Below are 21,414 nucleotides of genomic sequence, written 5' to 3'. Positions count from 1 at the left end.
CTAGGTCTCCAGTGTGAATCTTCCACCCACTAGCTTCTAGAATTTTGCTCTCTCTGGCCTAGTGCATATTTTTATATTAAGTGTAACAGAAGAGATTGAAACAGATCCCTCCAGAACACCTACAGCCCAGCGGTTAAGCCCCTCTCCTGAGAGGTGGAACCCTTAGGGTGTGGTAGAGTGTGGATTTGAACCACTCTCCCCTACATCACAGGTAAGTGCTCTAGCCTTTAGGCTATTGGATATGGGGGAAGATTACAGTCTTCCCCCCTGTCCAGCACACACACCTGGCATCTCCGCTGTTAATTTCCAACTCCTTTTTATCCCTCAGGTTCTAATTACACAGAAACCTGTTTAGGGGGAATTGTAAAAGGGGCCTAATAGAAAGATTATTTTTAGAAAACGATCTATGAGAGAACCCTCTTATCTGGATTCTCTGTTCTAGCTGTTCCAAGGTTTGTTTTAATTTGCTGAGAAGATGCCACAAAATTAATCCATCTTGTCTTTCAGCATCCAAGACAACATACTTGTAGTTATACAGGCAAGTTACTCCAGGCTAGAATTTAATAATAATAATCTGTACTTGTCTTCCTCAGAGTTCTCCATAAGATATTAATCTTCACAATGCCACTTGAGGATAGGGAAGTATTGTTGTACTTGTATTAAGGATGAAGAAATTAAGGCAGATGGGGAGAGAGAGAGAGAGAGAAACTTTCCAAAGGAAGTAGAAGTAGCAAGTATAAGAGCTTGGATTGCAATTTAATACTTCCTCATCTTTCTCCCTTTAAATGTCTGAAATTAGGTTTATACACCGTCACCTCAGTAAAATGAGACTTGAGTACTTTTTCAAATCCTGGGAAAATGTCATGTAAAAATTCTCCTCTTTTCCACTAGATGGCTCTTCAGTTAAATCACATCTCCAAGGGACAAGACTATGATAGCTGCACTGACCTCTTCCCCAGCCTCCCAGTTTTTGTACAGATTAGATTAATAAAAGTATTTTGGAACAGATAAAAGGGTAGGCATCAGCTTTAAAATAAAATAACTGACCATATTATGTCAGATACATAAATCTGAACATGAATGGCATTGTCATTGGATGTTTGGCTGTGTGTGTGTGTTCTCTGTGTACTGCCACACCTCTATATAGGTAGCTGGCACAGAAGACCTTAAGTGAACTGCCCAATGACCACAAGATCTGTTAAGATATGAAGGCACCTATCTAGGTTTATTTTCAATGAAACATATCACTAGCACCTGGCAGAGGTTTATTTTCAGTGAAATATGGCAATAGCACCTGGCAGACTCCATAGGGATACTAAGACATATGTACCTACAACATATGCTCAGTGAATGGTGGGACTTTCCATTCACACCTTGGCTGGCCAAAGACTTTCCCTCTCAGCCTCCATTTTATACACCAGTACAAACAAGTTACTTCTTGCCCTCTGACATGTTTAGTTACCACCGATCACCTTGTACATGTTGGTTCAGTCAAAACATCTCAATGCATTAAACTGTCATCCTGATCTTATCTTTGAGAAGGCGGTGTTTTTCTGTTTGTGGGTGGGTGTGGCAGGAGGTGGGTGGGAAGGGTGTTTGTACTGTACTTGGTATCGGGGTGTTCTGCTACTATCCTGCTGGAATGTGCTTGCAATACCAGCCCTATTTATGTGAGGGTGCAGGCAGAGCTTGGCGCTTACTTACAGCGCATCACTTGCTGACTTTGCTTTACATTAGCCAAGCTTTGACCGCTACTTTAGCCCACTCCTCCAATACAAGGGCTTATGTCTGAGGCTCTCTTCCTAGGTAATGTCCATGCTGCAGAGTGTGGAGGGGAGCAGAATAATTCTAATCTGACCAAGGAATGCTGCTTTGTGGAGAGAGAGAGAGGCTATGCAGTGTGTTTGGCCACCCAAAACCACATCTTGGCACCTTTCTTTCTTCTGTTGTTGCTGTGATAGATCACAGTTTCAGTAGACAATGGAGACTAAAGGAAGCTATTGCTCTACGTGCATATTACTTTTTGATGTCTTTTGGGATTTATGATTTATCAGTAACAGTAGTAACGCTGTAAGCCTGTCTGTGAACTCCAGATTGACAGCTGCCACAGAAATCAGTACTGTGGCACTAACAGATGCATGGGGACAGATTCTAGCATGGATTTGTCAAGGATTTGTGGGCTTATCTCCTACAGATCTATGCTCCACTGCTTTAGCTGGACTCTTCATTCTGCCACAGTGCCTACCTACAGATGCAAGCTTTGTTTGCATAAAACTGAGCACCTCTGCCCTAATCCTTCATCCTCACCCCCACTCGTTCCATATGCCTTCTTCCACTGCTTTCTCTCTCCTACCCTCACTCATTTCCACCAGGCTGGAGGGTGTTGGGGTGTGTGTGTGTGGGAGGCAGGGTGAGGGCTCTGGCTGGGGTGCAAGAAATGAAAGGCTTGGAATGGAAGAAGGGCCTTTGGGCTGGGGCCAAGAGGTTTGAAGTGCAGGAGGAGTTACTGGGTTCAGCTAGGGGTGTGGGCTGTAGCATGGGCCCAGCGTTGAGGAGTTTGGGGTGCAGAAGGGGCTTAAGGCTGGGGCACAGGGTTGAAGTATGGGGCGGAGTGAGAGCTGTGGTTTCAGTGTATGTGAGGATTTGGGGTGCAGAAGGAAAATCCAGACTGAAGCAGGGGTTGGGAGTGCAGGGCCCTGGCAGTGCTTAGCAGTGGCTGCCCAGGTCCCTGAGGCCCCTAAGTACATGATGGGCAGTCAGGGAGGATATGTAACATGTTCTGGCACCTGTGGTCAGGAGGGCAGTATGTGGAGCCTCCCATTTGCTCCTGAAGGCCATTTCTAGGAGCTGTGTGGAGCCAGGGTGGGAGGAGACTGGTCTTAGCCCCAGAACCCCACCTGTGCTGACAGCTGGACTTTTAATGGTCTGACTGGCAGTGCCTGTCAAAGCCAACAGGGTGCCCTTTCCACGGGATTCTTGGCAAACTTAGGCCCACTTTTGGGGGAAACAATGAGGCAGAGTGTCAGTGTGCTAGAAGGCCTGGTTTATCCTACTTTTTTGCCCCTTTTAGGGACAAATAGGAAGATTGGTCGTTAAGGCACTGTAACAAAGGTAGTTTATTTGTGGTAAATGTTATGCAGTGAAACCTGTGCTGAGTCACCTCTATTATGCAGACCCATCTTAAATGAGTACTTTCACATATTGCCAAGTTTTGTACAGTAGACCTCCCAACTTATGTGGAGGTTGCCTTCCTGCGCAACCCCTCATAAGTCAAATTTCATGTTATTCAGGGGAGCCAGGAAACTAACAGTTTCCTGTCTCTTCTGAGCAGCGCGGAGCTGATGCACTGATTGGTTTCTCCGCTCTTGCGAGTGATGGGGAGCTGCTGTCAGTTTTCCTGCTCCTCTCAGTGGCAGCAGCTGCTTCAGTCAGTAGCAGCAGCTGAGAGTCAGGCTCTCAGCTGCTGCCACTGACAGGAGCAGGAAAACTGACCAGGCCTGCACTGGTCAGTTTCCTGGCTCCAGTGAGTGGCGGGCAGCCTGGAGCCAGGCACTAGGTGGACAGCCAGGCTGTCTGACTGCTCTGTTGACAGAGCGGAGCGCTCTTCCAATTGGCTTTTGTGTGTGGCCGCACCCCGTCAACAGAAGTTTTGTTGAGAAACCTCTTCCAACAATAACTTTTGTTGACAGGTGGCTATAGCATAACCATAGCCCTTGTGTATTGGTTGTCATAGTGATAGATCTGATTATTGTTATAGTAACTAAGTTTGATCATTAGGGGGATCAGTCCAGCCAGTTTTAGTTGATTCTAGCTTGTGGTGTGAGATGGTATAAATGGGAAAGCAGCTGTGTTCAAGTGATTTCTTCCTAAACGTGGTGACTCTGAACAATATGACATATAAGGCCTGAGGATGAATGGAAGACCGCTTTTGTACTTGGGGTACTTGGTGATGCTATTTGTCTTAACCAGTGCTCCTGTAACATTTCATTAATGATGTGTTCGGGGATATCCTGGATTGGCACGTGATCATCTACCTTTGACAATATTCTGGTATTTTCCAAGAACTTAAAGCAGCACTATCACCATGTTCTGCTTGTCCTGGGAGGCTACAGAACCATGGGTTGTATGCCAAATAAGACAAGTGCACCTTCGAGCAGCGCATCATTGAATTTTTTGAATACCACGTTTTTCGAGATGTAATCCAAATGGGTCCATAGACTCTACTGTGGAACTGCCAGCATCTAATGGGCAAACCACAGTCTTAAGATTTTGAGACTTCCCGATCCAGATGGCCCTCTTCAGCCCTTGCAACTAGCTATCCTCTGCTGAGACTACCACCCACCTCCTACTGCAAAATGTGGTATGGCTGTGTGGGCTTCCAGACCACAGTTTTACTTTGTGTCACTTAATCCACGTCCACTTGTTAATAAACTTGTGTGGATGCTCTGGGGGACTTCTCTCAACAGACAGTGCATCTAGGGACAATGGGCAGCCCTGTCTGCTCTGCTCCCCATTATAAATTGAGTGCTATACAAGTTCAGAGAAGTGTGTGCTTCTAGAAGGCTTAACAGGTTGGAGTGATTGAATCTGTAAAGGTTCGATACCTAACACTTCTTCTGTTAAGGTCCAGTGAGAGGGACTGGTCTGTGCTGTAGGATGACTCTACCGAATTTGTGGCTGGAATCATACCAATGTCAGTCTTCAAGAAGTAAACAGTTTGGGCAAAGCTAGGGTTAGACTTGTGTGCTATTGGTAATCTGGTATATCTGTTAGGGTCAGAGCTTTGTATGAAAGCTGCATAACCGTAAGACACCAAAAGTTACAGGGCAGACAATAATCAACCCCCTTAGTGGCAAAATTACACAAAGTAAAAACTATAAAACAAATTTATAATTCAAACTATTTTTTTCTATGAAAAGTTTCTATCTATGCAGGATGTTCAAAAATTAAATGGAAAGCCATTTTACTTGTTTGGGTTTTTTTTTTTTTTTATACTGCTAACTGTTTTACAGTGCTTATGTATTGTTGGGGTTTTTAAATTGTATTTATTTGGACCGTGTACTTGATGCTGCTTGTAATAATAAATGGAATCTGATTATTACAATTGATCCAGAATTCTGTCTTCCTTTTCAGGATGAGATACGGACAGAAGCTCGCCGAAAAAATCTTCTCATTCTAATTTTGCATTACTTAACAGAGGAAGGGTATGTTATCTAAACAAAAATTCACTACAGTTGCATATTTGTGTGTGTTTCTGTTCTTTCATGATGATGTGCATTTCTGCCCTCTAGTGGAGGCAGTGGAAGGTCCAATCTGCTAATTATATTGCTTTGTAGCAGCTGCAGTGTCTAGTATATGGGTATAACATGGATATTTTATTTATTTCAGTTTATGGAATAAAATAAAAGGCTTTTCTTGTGTTACTTAGAAACTTTTACAACAATCTGCAAAGGCTGCTTTTTATTACTGTGGGATTGTGTTCTTTATGATGTGTAACAAAAATATGAACTTTTTTAAAAGAATTTTATAAAAAAGCTTCCTCCATGTGGCTTTTTACTAATACTTGGAATATCAAGTTAGATCTTTTGGTTTTGCTGGAGAGTTTCTTGTGGGCTCAGGAAATGGGAATTGTGAACTTTCACTTTTTAACTGAATTTTTAACCAACACATCTTTTTTCCCAGATGTTCATGGGATGCTGGTCTTAAATAGGTGTAAACAAAAGTCAGACCTAAATAATCCTACTATTTGGGGAAATAAAATGTTATTTTGCTTAGTAGACAAGAACAACAGGGGAATTGGGGGATGGGCTTACGTCAGGCGTATCAGCATTGAACTGCCTCATTCTGTAGTGGGTTTGTAGCTTCAAAGGAGTAGCCATGTTAGTCTGTAGACAGCTAATTTCCTAAGAAACAAATTAGTCTTTAAGGTTCTGCAGAGCTGCTTGTTATTTGAGTTTGTCGCAGAACAAACCAGCAGTCATTTTGCACTTTAAAGACTAACAAAGTAATTTATTAGATGATAAGCTTTCGTTGGGCAGATCCACTTCTCCAGATGTTAGTCTTTAAAGTGCTACGTGACTGCTGGTTTGTTTTGTTAGAATACAGATTAACACAGCTACCTCTGGATTTGTAGCATGAGACTTGTTGCTCACACGCACAATTTCTGTTACAGTAACACAGAGGGAGGTAAGTGTATGGGTTTTAAAAGGATATAAATATATTTTATAGCAAAGCATAATGATATTAATGGCATAAAGTGGGAACTGGGAGTCAGAATAATCCTGACTTCCACCAATTTATTTTTATGGCTTTGAACAAGCATTTGGGTAAAATTTCAAAAGCACTGGCCTTCCTTTTTCTGATGCAATTTATAATTGTTAAAATTTTCCCCTGCATTTTTATAGTTGTATGTAATATGACGGTGCAAACATCAATTCTTCAATTTTTAAGTCTGTGCTTTGCATTGAGAAGAAATAAGAAGAATAGATGCTATGATTTACACCTGGATTTGATTTTAGAGAAGGTTCAAATTTGCCAGCCTGGGACACAGCTGTCTTGGGTATTTATCTTTTCATCTTTGCGTGCCTGATTCTGATCTTAATTACAACAGTATAAATCTTATATGACTAGGAATGTATTCAAATAGTGTTACTCTAGGTTATACTGATGTAACTAACATCAGAATCCAACCCTCTCTGTTTCCCTATCAGTAAAATTCAGACAAGTGTCTCAGAGGCATTGTGAAGTTTAATTGGTTACTATTTGCAAAATTGGATGAAGACAAAGCACCAAATGTACACACTGATTATTCCTGTTTGTTTTTAAGTTAATTGAGATAAGCTAATAATAAATAGGCAGGATGTTTAGATAGGTAAGATTTAATTCTGGATGCCATTAGAACTGGGTTTTAGTCAAAGTTCTGATACTAGCTTGTAATGTGATCTTATATTGAACTTTTGGGGAACTTTTTGAAGACTGTATATAAAAAAGTGTTTTATAATTGTTACTGGTTATTTATGTAGAGTTACTGCAGTGTAAAATGTAACACATTTGTTTGTATGTTATTTCTTCGCAAAAACTATACAATAATGACATTCCGTTGTATGTTCTTTGCCCTTTTGAAACGTCCAGGTATGTTGATGCTGCAAGTGCTTTGGAACAAGAAACTAAATCTGCTTTACGTCGCTTTGAAGTTTGTGACAATGTTGATCTTGAGACTATTTTGATGGAATATGAAAGCTATTACTATGTAAAATTCCAAAAATACCCTAAAATTACCAAAAAGGCCCTAGACACTGGTACGTGGCTATGTTCCAAAAAGAGGTTTTGAACTTATTTTCTCATAATATTAAGAATATAATTATACTAAAATACCCAACACGTCTCTAACTTATGCTTATTTAATGTTATTCCCCCTGTACCTGGGCTCTCAACTTTTGTAGAGCTAAACATCTAGTAGTTAGAACATGGCAATGGGATTCATGGTACCTGAAATCTGTTTCCTTTTCTGATTCTCACTTTTTTGTGCTTCAGTTTCCCTATCTGTATGAGTAAGTATAACAATGTTTATGTATATTTTTAAAACAACTTTGAGATCTGCGGATAGAAAATATTCAACTGCAAAATACTGTATAGATGTTATGTCCTTTTTTCCTCTTTGGGTTATAATTTTACAGATGCTCTACATCTGATTTTATTTCCAAATGTAAAATTAATACCTAGAGGGAAACATTGCAGCCTAGAGGTCATCTAAGATCATTCTTCAACATTTATTTCCACCCTTTCTATTATTAAATGTATATATCACAATATTCCTACTTAAGCCTTGTACTCCGCATGGAGCATAGGTCATATACAAGCCTCCTCCACTTCACTGTGTCTTGGGACAAAACTTCTAGCTGGCTCCAGGATTACCCCAGTTATTGTCCTTCAATCTCAGTAGACCTTCTCCACGTTGTCTGAGGTCTTCCTCTTTTGCAGGTTCCAGGTGAGAGCTTGATGGACTATGCTGGTTGATGGTTTTCTGAGAGTGTGGCCTAGCCATCCCCACTTTCTTCTCTTGATTTGAATGTAAAGTGGTTCTTGTCCTACTCTGTTCCAAAGCTCCTCATTTCTGACAAAGTCTTGTCATTTGATGTGAAGGCTGTACCTCAGAAATTTGTTTATGAATGTCTGTAGATTGTGATTTGAAGACTATATAGTACACCAGATCTCGCATCCCTATAAGAGCACGCTCTTCGCATTTGTGTTGAAGAGCCGCAGTTTCGTCTTTGCAGATACTGTTGTATCTGTCCCGCATGGGACAGAAAGTCTTGAATACAGCTGTTGCTTTCCTTGTCTTGGCATTGATATCCTTATTTGATCCTCCCTTTATGCCCATAATACTCCCCAGGGAGAAGAACTGTTCCACATCTTCCTGGTTATTCCCTCCCAGTGTGATGGTGGTGTTGTTGGACTGGTTGATCTTCATTGTCTTGGTTTTTCCCTTGTTAATGTTCAGTCCAGTCAATGAGGCAGTTTTGTTTTGTGTTGCGACCTTTTCTTCCATGCTTCCATGTTGGTGTGAAAGGAGGGCTACATCATCAGCAGAATCAATGTGCTCAAGCTGTTAGAAAAGTGTCCACTGAATGTCTCATGGTGTATACCAAGCAAATAATAAGTCTTTGTATCAAAAGACTTGTGCTTCAGAGGCACAAGCAAAGACAATATGGCATGAGGCATTTTGGAGCAGACATATTGAGATCTGAGCAAGAGACTTTGTGTGTTTTTGAACTCGTGCAGCATAAGGAGTAGGTGAGTTACAGAAGGCAATAAGAACAACAATACAAGCAGAGGCAAAGTGATGGAGAGTGTTGATTGTTGAAGGGGATGGCTGGCTGTGAGTATCTCGCAGCAGTTTCAGTAGCTTCAAAAGCTTCTGAAGAAGTTTGAAGATCTCAGGTAAATGGGACACTACTGAAGCATATAAAAATAGCAGCACCTGCAGGCATTGCATGTTTTTAAAACTCGCCAGTTGTACCGACGTTCACAATTATATAAAACGGGTGAGCAAACTTTTTACATCGAACCCCACTTTTCATGCCTGCAGTTAGCAGGCTCTCCCCGACCTGTCTAATGTGATCCAAACGAATGGAAATTTTGGTTATGTTTACGTGGGGGGAACCTTTTGTCACACGTAAGAAAATAAGTCTGTAGAATGTAAAAGCTTTACTAAGCGGTGTATAAATGTGAATACACAGACATAAAAACAGTAACGTATTTTAACATTTTGAATGAGATGGATGAGCCTGAGACCCAGCAGCTAATGCTGCTGTGTCTCCCTTTCAAAATATTGCACCCCTCTCACAGGCCTGCTTCCCACTTTGCTCACTCCTGATGTAAGAGATCAGTACTGGCTGCAGACCAGTAGTGTGTTGATGTGAGAAAGCTTTGCAGACAAGGTCTAGTTCAGGGGTGGGAAACCTTTTTCAGGTCAGGGGCCACTGACCCATACACAGATCAGTCAGGGGCCACATGAGTGAGGAGCAAAAAAAACCCTCACTGATATGGTCCCCAACTGTATGGGGGTCTGGCAGCAGGGAGGGTTCAGGAGCTGGCTGGGAAGTGCTGGTGGTCGGTGAGGGAGGAAGGGTGCAGGTGTGGGCTGGGCATAGGTGGTCTGGCTAGAGTGGGGTGCAGCAGCAGGCTGTGGGTGGGGGGTGTGGGTGGGAGGGGCGTTTAGGAGAGGAGGAAGGGCGTGGATGGTAGGGTGCAGGAGCAGGCTGAGGTGTGGGTCTAGTTGAGAGGAAGGGTGCAGGAGGCTTTGGGATGTGGGGTCTGGAAGGGAGGATCAGAGTGGGGGTGAGGGATCTGGGAGGGATAGGTTGGAGGGGTGGGAAGGAGGGCACAGGAAGCGGGTGGGAGTGAGGGTCTGGGTGGGAGGTGAGCGCAGGAGCCAAGTGGGGGTGTGGAGTCTGGGCGAGGGGGATGCACTTATCTTTTCAGCGTCCCCGGATGCACATGGTTGTGTGCCTCTCTCACTTGCTCCCAGGCACCACCCTCCACAGCTCTGAATTCTGGCCAGTCAGAGCAGTGGTAGGAAGCCTCTGGGTAGGTTGCCCAGGCCACGGCTGCTCCCTCTTCCTCCTCCTGGATGCAAGAACAGCAGCGACCGGCCCTGGGGCTGCTTCCTGCTCTCTGACTCCAGCATAGCCCGCAGTCTGGGTCTGGACTGTGGCTTGTCTGGTCCATCCCATGAGAGCCAGATGCCATGGAGGGGAGCCCTGAGCCACCGGCTCTGGATCCAGACCATGGGCCGGGGGTTTCCCACCCCTGATCTAGTGTTTGGAGTCAGCTTAAAAAAAAGTCAGTCCTATAATGTATAAATAATGGAATTAATTACAAATGAAGGATAATGGCTCTGTCTGCAGAGCATTTGGTAGCTCCTACTTGCAGTTATTCCCTTGCCCAGACTGAGTAGGACCTAAGTCTGCAACAATCTCACCAAATAAGTGCAATGGAATATCAGAATCTGTCCCTCAAAACAGTCTAATACAAAGGGAGGAAGGGACTCAGAACAGTTAGGTTCTGTAGCTCATTAGCAATCACCCTTCACCTCTGGGTCACTGGTTCCATTCAAGGCTTTCGAGTGATCAGAAATTCTGATTTGAAAGTGTGCATTTGTATAAATCTTTTATTTTCTAAAAGTGCCTGAAATAACTTGAGAATTGATAGAGCATCATCTAGCTGTCACATTTGTGTTGTGATGGCATGTTATAGCATGCCAGCTTTAAGGCAGAGTGATGAAAACAGTGAGACTCTTAAGTGTTATTGGTTGCAGCCCCAAGTCTGTCCTAATTTGACCATAAGTAAAAGTTACCGTCCAATGGCCATCTAGTGCTGTATGTTTAAATGAGTTTAGTGAGCTGAAGCCAGTTTCTAGTGAAGAAAGATCGATATCGCAGTAACCAGGGTGAGTCTGGCATTTTGTAATCTCAGGAGAGAGACCAAAGGCTGAATGGAGCTAAAGATTTAATGAGCCCGAACTACTCTCTCCACTAGTCATGTCAGAACTGAGGCACTTTGGCAGATGCTGTACCTGCTCTATAAGATAACAGGTTTCTGAGCTTCATAACCTTGCAACTTTAGCAAGTACAAGGTTCTCCCAAAAATGGTGTTAAAGGACAAATATTATACAATTATCTTCCTTCCTTCCTTGGCTATGTCTGTTTCTAATTTCAATATTTATTTTGCCACAGCAGAAAATAAACAGCAACCAAGAAATGGAGGAAAGCCAAGAAGGTAAGGGAAAAGTCATCTGGGCTGGGAACGGGGCAGAAGATTTTCTCCTAAGAGAAAAACATAGTATAGTAAACCCTCAATTTAATGGACTAATGCCGGGGAAAGGGTGTCTATTTAAAGCCGAAAGTGCATTATACCTGAATGGTTATAGTGTGTGATGACGCACTGACCTTCCCAGCCCATCATTTACCTCTGGCCTCTGCCCCCCGCTTCCCTTCCCCCCTCCTGCCCCATCTTCCCGTCACATACCTTCTCCCTCTCCCAATTACCAGGAGAGGAGCTGAATGCCGGCCTGGCTCCTTCCACCTCCTGCAGTTCTCCACACTGCGGGTCTTCCAGCTCCCAGCTCTGAGCCGCCTGCACGAAGGTAGAACATGACTGCCGCCCCCAGCCTGCCATAGGGCAGCAACCTCCGACTCCAGGGCTGCCACTCAGCTTCATTGCGGTGGAGGGGGCTGGCAGACGGTGTCTGTTATTTTGGAAGCCCATTATATTGGGGTCCATTAAATTGAATGTTTACTGTACAGTTACACTAATGCTCTGGTATCCTAGAGGTGCAGTAGGAGTGAGCATGTTGTAAAATCATGTGGAAACTAAATGGTTCAATTTAAATATCTAACAAAATATTAAGTGTTTATTTTCTTTTTATTATTTTTCAACTTGAGTCCTAGATTGATAATGTATCTGAAATATTTCCTCTGCTATCACATATAGGCCATGTCTACACTAGCCCGAAACTTCGAAATGGCCACGCAAATGGCCATTTTGAAGTTTACTAATGAAGCGCTGAAATACATATTCAGTGCTTCATTAGCATGCGGGCGGCCGCAGCACTTTGAAATTGATGCGCCTCGCCGCCGCGCGGCTCGTCCCAACGGGGCTCCTTTTCCATCTGCTCAGGGGAATAAGGGGACTTTGAAGTAGGCGGGGTCCTTTGAAAAGGAGCCCTGTTGGGATGAGCCGCGCGGCAGCGAGGCGCATCAATTTTGAAGTGCCGCGGCTGCCCGCATGCTAATGAAGTGCTGAATATGCATTTCAGCGCTTCATTGGTAAACTTTGAAATGGCCATTTGCATGGCCATTTCGAAGTTTGGGGCTAGTGTAGACATGGCCATTAAGGGTTAAGCTGGGATTTTTAAAAACATTCAGCACTGACCTCAGTTCATTGACTTCAGTGGCACCAAAATCAGACCAACACACCACTTTCTGGAAAAATTAATCTGCCATTGATCCTTCAGTATCAAGAGCCAGAAGTCCTGTGGCACCTTACAGACTAAAAGGTTTATTGGAGCATAAGCTTTCGTGGGCAAAGACCCACTTCGTCAAATGCATGTATTGCAAGGTATGCTGGAAACAAAATGAGACATTAAAAATTACATCCAGAAAGGCTTTTTGTATTCTAGGGCAGCAAGCAGCTCTTCTCATAATCTTCCTAGGATCAACCACCATCAAACAATGCAGTGGCCACTCTCGAAAACGTCATCTGGGAGGGCAACAGAGCCTAAATCATCTAGCAAGGACAGCCCCAAACAGGTTCAAATGTTTTGACTGTGTTACAGTTGGGATTGATTTGATTTTATTTTTGGACCATGATATAGTCAATCGGAGTGTGAGAAAATATTTGGAGGTTTGTGAATGAAGAGTTGTACTACTTATGTAAGTATAACAACATAGATGTTCAGTAGGAGATGCTATCTAGGTGTGATGGTAGGGGAAAAAAGACGTAGAAAAATGGAGGAAAAGAGCATCTGTCATGGGATCTGATCCAGCAGCAAATGAGGTTGAGGGGTATCTTTCCATTAACTTAATTGAGGTTGAGAATTGGCCCTGTAGTGCTAGAAATAAGAAGAATTACAGACCATGAATGGTCAGGTGAGATGCCCAGTCTCAGTCATAAATGCATGCACACAATCCAGTCTAAGACATTTGAGTCTGAAAGTGTAATTTTGGTGTGGTGTTGATTCGTGTTCATGGAGGAACAGATGAGGACAAGCCAGATCAAAGGTGACAAAGAGGAAGAGTAATTTGTCACTGTGGTCTTTAGCTCTTTGGATCCAATTTTGGTGGGGCTGCTGAGCACGAAGGTTTGCTATTAAATATGTGATTGAATTAAATTAGCTGAGGGGAGCAAGAACAGCAGACTTGTGGCCAGGCAGAACTCTGTGCCTAGTATGCCCTTGAGGCATAGAGTAGGTGGCTGAGATTGTTTACTTAAAATACTTGGACACATATCTGTGTGAGGGGCTGGATCTGATGCCTGACTTGTCTGTCACTTGTTTGTAAATGCAACTATTTAGTACACATCAGTAACCACTAGTGGAGGATAAATGTTGGAGTAAGTTAAAATTCTAAAATGGCCCATCATTTGCATTTAAACAGATTCAGTGCTTGTCCTCTGCCTACTCTTTCAGTCACATTTGTTGTTCCTTCTCTATCATCGCTTAATTCATGATGGGCATAGAGGTGTCTTCTCATTGCTGAGCACTATTCCGAATTCTCCATACTATGTAGAAAACTCTCTGGAGAGGAAGCAAGTGAATGCTGAGTGCTATAGCCTTGCTTTCTGCAGTTAGCCAGATTGAGGCCTAGAGAAGTACTTAATAATGTTACATAGTAACATCAGCCATAATGGTACAAGTTCAGTGGAATGTAAAAGATCAGTTGGAAAATGTGACTATCTGGGCATATGTGAAGAATTACAGTGAAGTCTAAAACTCATCTGTTTGAAAACAAATTATGTTTCTTTTAAAACTAATTTTTCTTTAGGAGAATGACAATACAGTTACTCGGGAGCAAGCTGATTTTGGTTTAAACGTGTCAGCAATCAACAGAGGTGGTGGAGGAGAAAGCACTCACCCAAGAAGGGTCAGTACATAACATAAGAACGGCCATACTGGGTCAGACCAAAGGTCCATCTAGCCCAGTATCCTGTCTGCTGACAGTAGCCAATGCCTGGTGCCCCAGAGGAGGTGAACCAAAGACAATGATCAAGCAATTTGTTTCCTGCCATCCATTTCCCGCCTTCGACAAAAGGTTAGGCACCATACCTTACCCCTTGCAAATAGCCATCTATGGACCTAACCTCCAAATATTTATCGAGCTCTTTTTTTAAACTCAGTTAGAGTCCTGGCCTTCACAGCATCCTCTGGTTAGGAGTTCCACAGGTTGACTGTGCGCTGTGTGAAGAAAAACTTCCTTTTATGAGTTTTGAACCTGCTACCCATTAATTTCATTTGGTGTCCTCTAGTTCTTATCTTATGGGAACAAGTAAATAACTTTTCTGTATTCATTTTCTCCACACCATTCATGATTTTATATACCTCTATCATATCTCCCCCTCAGTCTCCTCTTTTCTAGACTGAAAAGTCTCAGTCTCTCTAGCCTCTCCTCATATGGGACCCATTCCAAACCCTTAATCATTTTAGTTGCCCTTTTCTGAACCTTTTCTAATGCCAATATATCTTTTTTGAGGTGAGGAGACCACATCTGCAAGCAGTACTCAAGATGTGGGCGTACTATAGTTTTATATAGGGGAAGTAAGATATTCTTTGTCTTATTTTCTATCCTTTTTTTAATTATTCCTAACATCCTATTTGCTTTACTAACTGCCGCTGCACACTGCGTGGATGTTTTCAGAGATCTATCCACTATAATTCCAAGATCCCTTTCCTGATCTGTTGTAGCTAAAGTTGCCCCCATCGTATTGTATGTATAATTAGGGTTATTTTTCCCAATGTGCATTACCTTACACTTACCCACATGAAGCTTCATTTTCCATTTTGCTGCCCAGTCACTCAGTTTGCTGAGATCTTTTTGAAGTTCTTCACAGTCTGCTTTGGTTTTGACTATCCTGAACAGGTTGGTGTCATCTGCAAACTTTGCCACCTCACTGCTTATCCCTTTCTCTAGATCATTGACAAATAAGTTGAACAAGATTAGTCCCAGGACTGACCCTTGGGGAACGCCACTAGTTACCCCCTTCCATTGTGAAAATTTACCTTTTATTCCTACCCTTTGTTTCCTGTCTTTTAACCAGTTCCCAGTCCATGAAAGGATCTTTCCTCCTATCCTATGACCACCTAATTTACATAAGAGCCTTTTGTGAGGGACCGTGTCAAAGGCTTTCTGGAAATCTAAGTATACTATGTCTACTGGATCCCCCCTGTCCGCATGCTTGTTAACCTCTTCAAAGAACTGTAATAGATTAGTAAGACACGACTTCCCTTTACAGAAACTATGTTGACTTTTGCTCAACAAATCGTGTTCCTCTACGTGTCTGACAATTTTATTCTTTACTATTGTTTCTACTAATTTGCCCGGTACTGACGGTCTGTAATTGCTAGGGTCTCCTTTAGAGCCCTTTTTAAATATTAGCTGTCTTCCAATCATTGGGTACCGAAGCTGATTTAAAGGGTAGGTTACAAACCACTGTTAATAGTTCCGCAATTTCACATTTGATTTCTTTCAGAACCCCTGGGTGAATACCATCCGGTCCCAGAGACTTGTGACTGTTTAGCCTATCACTCTCTGTGCACAAAACACATCTGTGTTACAGGAATGCATATGAGGACTAACAAAAATTGTACATCAAGACTTCTGTGCATTTATATAAAATACTTCTTTTGTGTGGCTACCTGAGGGATCCCACGTATCTGCTGTGGACTTTACTTTTATCATTAACCCTTTATTTGGCATAGTTAGTGGGCTCTGCATAGAAATAAGGAACAATGTAGAAATAGGAAAGATATGTTGGAGTGCATATTTCAAAGCCCATCTTATAATAAAAACAGAAGTTGAATGAATTTTTTTTCTGCTGCTAGAAAGTGGTGGACAGATGATTTTCTTTAAAGTTAAAGCATAGCACTAAGAGTTAGGAAACCTGGATTCTTTTCCTGCTGCTACCACTGATTTCTTGGGGCAATCTCATTGAGGTTTTTTGGGCAGAATTTGGCCTGTCACCTTTTGTAGTTGGAGAGTGGTCATCCTGTCAATCTTGTTTTGTACCATGTGAGTCATGTAACCTACCTTTTAGGTTTAGAACTGGATACTTTATTTAAGCAAGATGAAGCCTGTTACATCATTCTTCTTTTTTCTTTCAGGGCCAAATAATTGACTTCCGTGGGATCATCCAAGATGCTGTCAAAGGACCATCAAATGAAGTAGCCTCAAACAGCCTTAACTGTGATCCAGATCCTTCAGTAAGGGGATTATTATTTCCATCTAACAAATTTAACTATAGAAGTTAACTATGCATTGAATTATGCAACAGGGAATAAAAAATCAAGTAAAATACTGTAATTGGCATGGGCCCAAATTCCAAGTGGTAAAGAAGTGTTTGTACTTCTGGAGTGGCTTGTGCTCTTGCAGAAAGACCAATGAATAGGCACTAACACTGGATACTAGTTTAATCTGTTGACATTTATGTACTCCCTGAACAAGGATATTTGTGGCAAGTACAAATCACATGTTTATAATTCACAAATGTAGCCCAATTTTTAGAGCACCACAAAACTGATTTGGATGAAATACTTGCCACCGACTTGAGTAGAGACAGGATATTTCCCCCAGGGTTCAAGTCCTGGCCAGCAGTTTCTTCTCTCTCCTAATTTCTCTGAAGATACTGAAGTCTCTGTTTTAGCCAGGGTAGAGGTTTTCGGTTATGGCTGCTGCTACCTACTACAAGACAAAGCCATCAGCCAAATCACCCCTTGTCACCCAGTGCCAAACGTTTGGGGCTGCTTCAACGCTTGAAAGGAACTTCATTCTTTCAGAAAGGCACACAAGGAACATAAATGACTTATGACATTTCTCAAGGACTTAATCCTTGCAGCTCAGGTTCTGCTATCCTTAAACTGAAATATTTGTGGAATAAGAAAGCTACTTATTCCACAAAGTGTGAGTAAGGGTGGCAGAATCCAGGCCTGAGACATTACATCCCCATTCAGACTTAGGAAGATCTCTGGCTCACCTTTATAGTGAAAAGCTATGGGGAACATCTCAAATATGACTTGCAAATAAATTACAACAACACTAAAGTATCTTTGGTGTTTTTTTCTACAGTGTTACTGTTTTCAAGCTGCTTTATAGTTTGTATTAAAAATTATGAAAATAAATTATAGACACCGACTTATTTCTGTCTTTTTAGGAACGGCTGTTAAAACCTCTGAGTGCTTTTATTGGCATGACTGGTGAGATGAGAGAACTTGCAACGGTTGTAAGCAGAGTAAGACTGGATCTTAATTTCAGTCATTTAGAGTGTATGGTTACTATTGGTTGCTGAGAACATGTAGGTTTCTTTTTATTGGTGTTGGTAATGCTAATTCTAGAAGGCACCAGGTCAGAAGACATGCTGATGGGGGTGAGGCAGGAAAGGGGGCAGTTGTCCAGGGGCCAAGTGATTGACAGAGTCAGGCTGGTACCCAGAAGTCACCTACTACAGGACAGCTCCGACAAAGTAATAGAACCCCTCTGGCCATTGCCTACAACTCCCAGCTAAAACCTCTCCAACACATCATCAGGGATCTGCAACCTATCCTAGGTGATGATCCCTTGCAATCCCAGACCTTGGGAGGCCACTCGTTCCTTGCAGACAGTGCCCCAACCTGAAACTAATACCAACAACTACACACCCCACAACTGAAACACTGGTTCAGGAACCAATCCCTGCAACAAACCCAGTTGCCAACTCTGTCCACATGTCTACTGTAATGACACCATAACTGGACCTAATCACATCAGCCATACCATTGAAGGCTCATTCACCTGCACACCTACTAATGTGATGTGTGCCAGCAATGCCCTTCTGCCACGTTCATTGGACAAACTGGACTATCTCAACACAAAAGAATAACTGGACACAAATCAGACATCAATAATGGTGACAAAGAATAATAGTATGAGAACACTTTAACCTTTCTGGACTCACAGTTACAGACTTGAAAATTGCCATTCTTAGCCAAACAAACAAATAAAAACCTCAACTACAACAAAAACCAGACTGCAATGTGAAACTGCTAAGATGGAAGTCATATACAAGTTTGACACCCTCAGAATGGGTCTGAATAGAGACTAGAAATGGCTTTCTCATTATAAGTAATTTTCCTCTTTAGGTATTCTTCCCTTTGTATTACTGTTGGAAGTGGGCCGCATTCACCCTGATTGAAGTAGCGCTAATGTTACATTCCCATCTCTTTGGCTACATCTGCACTAGCCCAAAACTTCGAAATGGCCATGCAAATTCCTAACAGCAGATAGAAATAAGGGGATTTCGAAATTGCCAGGGTCCTTTCAAAAAGGAGCCCCATCTGGACAAGCCACGCAGCGGTAAGCCGCGTCAATTTTGAAGTGCTGTGGCTGCCAGCATTCTAAGGAGGTGCTGAATATGTATTTCAGCGTTTCATTAGTAAACTTTGAAATGGCCATTTGCATGGCCATTTTGAAGTTTTGGGCTAGTGTAGACACAGCCTTTATCTCTGCTATTTTATTCTTTCCCTTCATATATCTGATAAGGAAAGTTACAACTCACGAAAGCTTCTGCCCTAATAAAATTTAGTCTTCAAGGTGCCAGTGAACTCCTTGTTGTTTTTTCCTGAAAGAGGCTGACAGCATTACCTCTGTGAAACCTGAGCAGTCCATGCTGTTGGAACTGTACTGATAAGACTAGCATTATGTTTCCTTGTGTCCTTTCTGTAAAACCTCTACATTAGTCAGCTGCATGGAAATTTTTTTTTTTTTTGCCAAGATGGCTGAAGAACTGCATGGATGAATACCCTAATTCAGCAATGTGGTTCCAGTTAAGTTCCATTTCTCATTCACTGTGGCCATTCACATGCTTAAAGTTAAGCATGTGCTAAGTACCTTGCTGAATCAAGGCCAAAACTAATGGGGCTTTACTTCAAAGAAAAATTCAATACTGTTATATACCTGTTATTTGCAGTTGTTTCCCCCTCTTTAAGTAGGACTTGCTGCCTGATACCAGCATAGTGCAAAGACAGAATGGTCAGTGATCATTTGGGATGAAAAGCAATTCATTTCTAAGTACTTGTACTTCTTAGGAATGAAACACTAAGGCTGTGTCTACACGTGCCCCTCCCTTTTGGAAGGGGCATGCAAATAACATGGATTGGAACTGGTTAATGAGGCACTGAAATGAATATTCAGTGCGTCATTAGCATAATGGCAGCCAGTTGTGCATCAAAAGCGCTGCTTTCGAAACGCAAACTGGCCATGTAGACGCGGGCACTTTGAAATAAACCGCAGACTTGGTAATTCCCTTATTCCCAAAATGAATTGGAAATAAGGAAATTTTGAAGTATGGGTTTCATTTCAAAGCGCTCACATCTACACGACCAGTTTACGTTTCAAAAGCAGAACTTTGAAACGCGACTGTCTGCCATTATGCTAATGAGGCACTGAATATTCATTTCAGCGCCTCATTAACCAGTTCCGATTCATGTCATTTACATGCCCCTTCTGAAAGGGAGGGGCATGTGTAGAGACATCCTAATTATTTCAAGGTAAAGGAGTATGACTGTTTGTTTGCTATGCTTGTTTAACATTACCCTTGAATTCAACCCACAAGGTCCAGCAAGGACAGAATTCAACTGATTGCCTCACAAGGAGGGAGAGATGTTGTATACATATAGTACATGTATTCTGGTCTCTGCATGAGCTCCATCTTTTCTGCTGGGCTCAGTCCAGAGTGTTGGTATTTAGCCTGAATGCCCAGTATAGCTTTGAAATTCAATTATTTTGGTGGCCTGTAGTGTAAGAGGCAGCCTATCACAGCAGATCTGCTCTTAGCAGTGTAGCAAAACGTCAATCCAGCAAGTTTCAGAGCTTGAACAATGAGTAATCTTGTTCATTTAGCTTTTGATGATATTTGTTTTTATGTTGTTCCTAACAAAATAATTACATAGTTGTTACTATTGCTGAAAGCAGCAATGGGAATTCTTTGGCGCTCTTTATGGTACTTTTTCAACTCTGCCACAGCACCTAGGTGCTTACTCACAATGAGCATTCTGTAAATCAATAAAATAAAGAGCTCACAATGAACTAACAGCACAACCTTGTTTAGTTTGGAGACGTTTATTGAAATCTGATTAGTACTATAAAACTGATTCAGTTTAATTGACTGTTAATAGAAAGGAAGACGTAATCTACTGGTTACCATTTTTTTAAAAATGGAGCAAGTTTCCCCCAGGGTATGAGCATGAGACTCTACTATAGTCAATAGGTACAGCCTGTGTATCTGCCAGCAGATTTTAGCCTAATGAATTAAATCAAGGATGTGATTTTTTTTTTTTTTTTTTCCCCCCTTTTTTGTGGAAAAAATCATCTGTGGAACACACTGCCACAAAATACTATTGTGGCCAAGCTCTTAGTAGAAATTAAATGGATTAGGTAATTTGATTCAATTAATCAAATTATCTGAATGAACTCTTCAGGGCATAGACTAATTATTATATAGACTGATCTCCCTGGATAGATTATGGCATAATTATCCATAAAGGAGTCTCTTGCACCTTGCTCTGAATTATCTGCTAGTAGCCACTGTTGAGGCGATGGACCTACTATGGTCTGATCTGCTATGACCATTACTGCGCAGCCTTTATAGCCAATGGCAACTCTCCATAGGCTTCAAAGAGAGCCAGCCATAAATAGTGTTATTTTTCTGTGAATTACTATTGTGTTTGTCCCGTGCTTCCCTTTTGTGAGCTGTTTTGCTACCTCGTGGTTTATTATATTTGTACAGGAAAAGATTTTTTTTTTCTAAAAGAGATCAAATGTGCATTGCAGGACATTTATCTTCATAATCCAAACATAAAGTGGGATGACATTATTGGACTTGATGCAGCCAAGCGATTAGTCAAGGAAGCAGTTGTGTATCCTATAAGGGTAAGGTTCTAAACAGCTTTGAGAAAACCAATACTAGACACTATTTCTGTACATTATTATGGTCAAAATATCACCAGCTATTAAACGAGTGCAGTCCCATGGTTGTGACTATTTATGTCCTTGTCTGAATGCAGCTCCTTGTCAGCAAATGGAATTTAAGTTGACAACACCATGTGGTTTTTCATACACAAATATTCCACAGTATTCCAGATAGAAAAAGCCCAGTCTGTGAGAATTC

The 21,414-nt window shown here is 42.0% G+C and overlaps 1 protein-coding gene across 1 annotated transcript in view; it reads left to right on the top strand.

Moving 5' to 3' along the window:
• Positions 1-21,414, top strand: part of KATNAL2 (katanin catalytic subunit A1 like 2) — a 55,216-nt gene that overhangs the window by 6,367 nt on the left and 27,435 nt on the right. Inside the window, exons 2-9 of the mRNA XM_074995815.1 lie at positions 5,134-5,204; positions 7,132-7,298; positions 11,238-11,280; positions 12,683-12,812; positions 14,046-14,144; positions 16,379-16,477; positions 17,425-17,502; positions 21,078-21,176. Of these exons, the coding sequence (XP_074851916.1) occupies positions 5,134-5,204; positions 7,132-7,298; positions 11,238-11,280; positions 12,683-12,812; positions 14,046-14,144; positions 16,379-16,477; positions 17,425-17,502; positions 21,078-21,176 (786 nt within the window). The remainder of the gene's footprint in view (positions 1-5,133; positions 5,205-7,131; positions 7,299-11,237; positions 11,281-12,682; positions 12,813-14,045; positions 14,145-16,378; positions 16,478-17,424; positions 17,503-21,077; positions 21,177-21,414) is intronic.

Source organism: Carettochelys insculpta, chromosome 5 (genome assembly GCF_033958435.1).
Source record: "Carettochelys insculpta isolate YL-2023 chromosome 5, ASM3395843v1, whole genome shotgun sequence".
Taxonomy (NCBI): Eukaryota; Metazoa; Chordata; order Testudines; family Carettochelyidae; genus Carettochelys; species Carettochelys insculpta.
Note: the sequence above shows the minus strand (reverse complement) of the source record. Positions and strands in the feature narration are given on the sequence as shown.